The following is a 2,938-nucleotide window of genomic DNA, read 5'->3' on the forward strand; positions in this document are numbered from 1 at the left end:
GGATGGATGGATGGATGGATGGATGGATGGATGGATGGATGGATGGATGGATGGATGGGTGGATGGATGGATAGGCTACTTTGCTGCAGCCCTGTTGTAAGTGAGGATTTTCCACTTACAAGTCAAAAATTTAAACTAGACTAAAGTAAACAGTGTGAGTTCACAGCTGGGACGTGGAAGAGTTCAGAATTCAATTCTGTTCAAGACGGTAACTACTCACCACAACTCAACAGTGAGTAAAACCCTTTTACTACTACTTTAAATAGTATTTCTATAATATTTATTTAACATTTAGTCCGTCATACACACAGTACTTTTCAGTGTTTATAAGATGTGTTAAAACACTGTTTCTATGCAGGAAATACCACTTAGAGCTGAGTTAGTGTTTGTTAGCAGTGCTCAGTTATTGCAATGAGACGAGGAACATGACAGTTCATGTCTYGTTGAAGTTAAACACGTCAAAGTTAATTAGTACCACACTGCTCATGTGGTCCTGGGTGAAAATGAGTTTCACAACCCTGCTTTAGGGTGAGCGTGAAAAACAGGCTGAGCGATAAGACTGTGTGCAGACTTCAGGCTTGACATGGTCACTGTAATAAGATGTAATTCTGGTATGTACCTGTCAGGAGACACCTGTCMATCAAACAGCAGGTGGGAGAGAAGCTGGAAAGGTGTCTGAAGTAAAACCAGCAGTGGATTTCCAAGCTTCACTTCACCACTGTGGTCTGAAGGAGAAAGGAAGAGTTTAAACATATGAATAACAGCACAGTTACAGTTTATCCAGACTGATGTGTTGGCAGTGAAGATTACTTGAACTTTCTGTGATAGTAAAGTTTGGTGAAGAAGCAAGTACCAAATAATGTTACCTTCTGARGTGAGGCCACGCACTAACACAGAGGCTAGAGTGTTGATGTAGTCAAAGAAACTGCGCACGTAATCTGGTCTGGCAGAGTCTCCGTCGGGCTCGAAGGGGCAGAGCTGGTCCAGAGAGCGAAGGAGCTGCTTCATGTTGGAGCGAACAGGATGAGCATCCAGCTCTGCCTGCTTCAGATTGGCCTGTTCCACCAACAGGGTGAGCAGAGTGCTGCCAGCACTGGCCTCTGTTAAATATGTCATCACAGACAGAAAACATCTGAAAGCACCTTCACTGCTCCGATCACTGGGTAAACAGACTGATGTGTGTGGTAACYTTTAACAAAGTTCATCAAAAATTATTACAAACTACTTCCAAACTAAAAAATACTCTAATTCAAAGACATGTCAACACGTTAATGCAACACTACAACACAAATGTAGCATTTCAGTATATGAGGATGGTGCTGAAAACCTGCGCCGTGTGTAGCAGTGCTCAGACTGTGCAGAGTGTTCTCCAAACGCTGCGTCAGACCGAGCCGGGCTGCAATGCCCTCTTCACTCAGTGTAGGGTGGCAACAGAGCAGCACTTCCTGAATACAGCAACCAAACGGGCTGGCAAACACCTGYTCCTCCCCAACAGGATCTGCACACAATCAGAAACAAACTCTTTTCTACAGCTGAGAAAAGGACTCTTTACAGGTATTTTTCATGCTAAAAACATTTTGTAATAAGGTTTTTACAACTCCAATTCTGAAAACGCRGGAATGTGTGGCGATGGTAAATGGACTGTAGGACACTCAAAGCTCTTCACACTACAAACTGTGTCCTCATTTATCCATTCACACAGCACTCTGTTAGCTCTCTACAAAGCTAACATGTACAATCAGTTATGGAGACTAATCAGTGCCAATCACATTCATTTACATGCAAATAAAAACAGATTGCAGTGATTTACAAATTGTAATATTGCAGTATGAGATCTAGCATCGACTTCCTGAAATATGGAAGGTCCTCCCTGAAAAAAACACTTGGAGGGGAGCAGATGTTCTAAAACCTGTAGATACTTTTCTATATTGATGGAGCATTTCTGCCCAAGCCTGAGGCACTAATGTACCCCCATACCATCAGTGAGTCAGACTTTTGCACTTTGTGCTGACAATATGCTAGATGGTCCCTCTCCTTTTTGGTATTGAGTACATCATGTCCGTGGTTTTGAAAAAGAATTTCAGATTTGGATCCATCTGAGCACAAACAGTTCTGCACTTTGTCTCAGTCCACTTTAAATCAGAAGACAGCAGCAGTTCTGAATGGTGAAGATATGTATGCAGCTCCTACCTTACAAGACAGAGCTTTAAAGGGGACATAATGCAAAATCCACCTTTCTAACAGAGGCTCTATGAAGTCAGAAAGCTTTAATTTAGACTCTCCTGTTGATGCAAAGATATCTTTAAGATGAGATGAGATGAGATGAGATAAGATAGAACTTTATTGATCCCACAGTGAGGAAATATACAGCAGCTCAAAACAGTAGAGTTACAGTAACAGGCTGCCTGCCGTGGCACCAACTTAGAAACAAAGAAAAACTGAAAACCACACAAGGGAAGATGAGGAAAAAGCAGAAACCTCATATTATATCAACACTGTGACACACTATGGTGTTTATGAAAAAACCTCTGCATAGGGCAGATTTATTAACCAGAGGAGTAAGTGAGTTTAAGGGGCCCCGAAGAATTCAGTCCTCTAAACCAGCACAGCTATAGTTCAGAATATTGATGGTAAGTGTTCATTCTGTGAGCCCCCAGCTTCCTCAGGAGTCAGATCATATGGGTGAGGGAGGAGGGGGGAGGGAGGGGAGAGAGCGTGTCAACATCTTCCAGCCAGGAAGGATTTGCCAACAGATCAAGGCCGTTGCCAGGGAGAGCCAGATTCTGTAATCAGTTGTTTTGGGAACAGAAAGTACAGGCAGACAACAACAATTTCCCATCTGCTTTAATGTCTGCTGGTACATCTCAAGGTGGTGAATCCAATCAGACAAATGGTGTGGACAGATACCACCGAGCCGATCCATCAGCTTCTCCAAGAT

The 2,938-nt window shown here is 42.9% G+C and overlaps 1 protein-coding gene across 1 annotated transcript in view; it reads right to left on the minus strand.

Annotated features, from left to right (window-relative positions):
• Positions 1 to 2,938, minus strand: part of zfyve26 (zinc finger, FYVE domain containing 26) — a gene marked incomplete in the record, with an annotated part of 85,176 nt that overhangs the window by 38,149 nt on the left and 44,089 nt on the right. The window contains 3 exon segments of the mRNA XM_014029582.1: positions 620 to 725; positions 867 to 1,100; positions 1,328 to 1,498. Of these exon segments, the coding sequence (XP_013885036.1) occupies positions 620 to 725; positions 867 to 1,100; positions 1,328 to 1,498 (511 nt within the window).

This window comes from Austrofundulus limnaeus, unplaced genomic scaffold (genome assembly GCF_001266775.1).
Source record: "Austrofundulus limnaeus strain Quisiro unplaced genomic scaffold, Austrofundulus_limnaeus-1.0 Scaffold922, whole genome shotgun sequence".
NCBI lineage: Eukaryota > Metazoa > Chordata > Actinopteri > Cyprinodontiformes > Rivulidae > Austrofundulus > Austrofundulus limnaeus.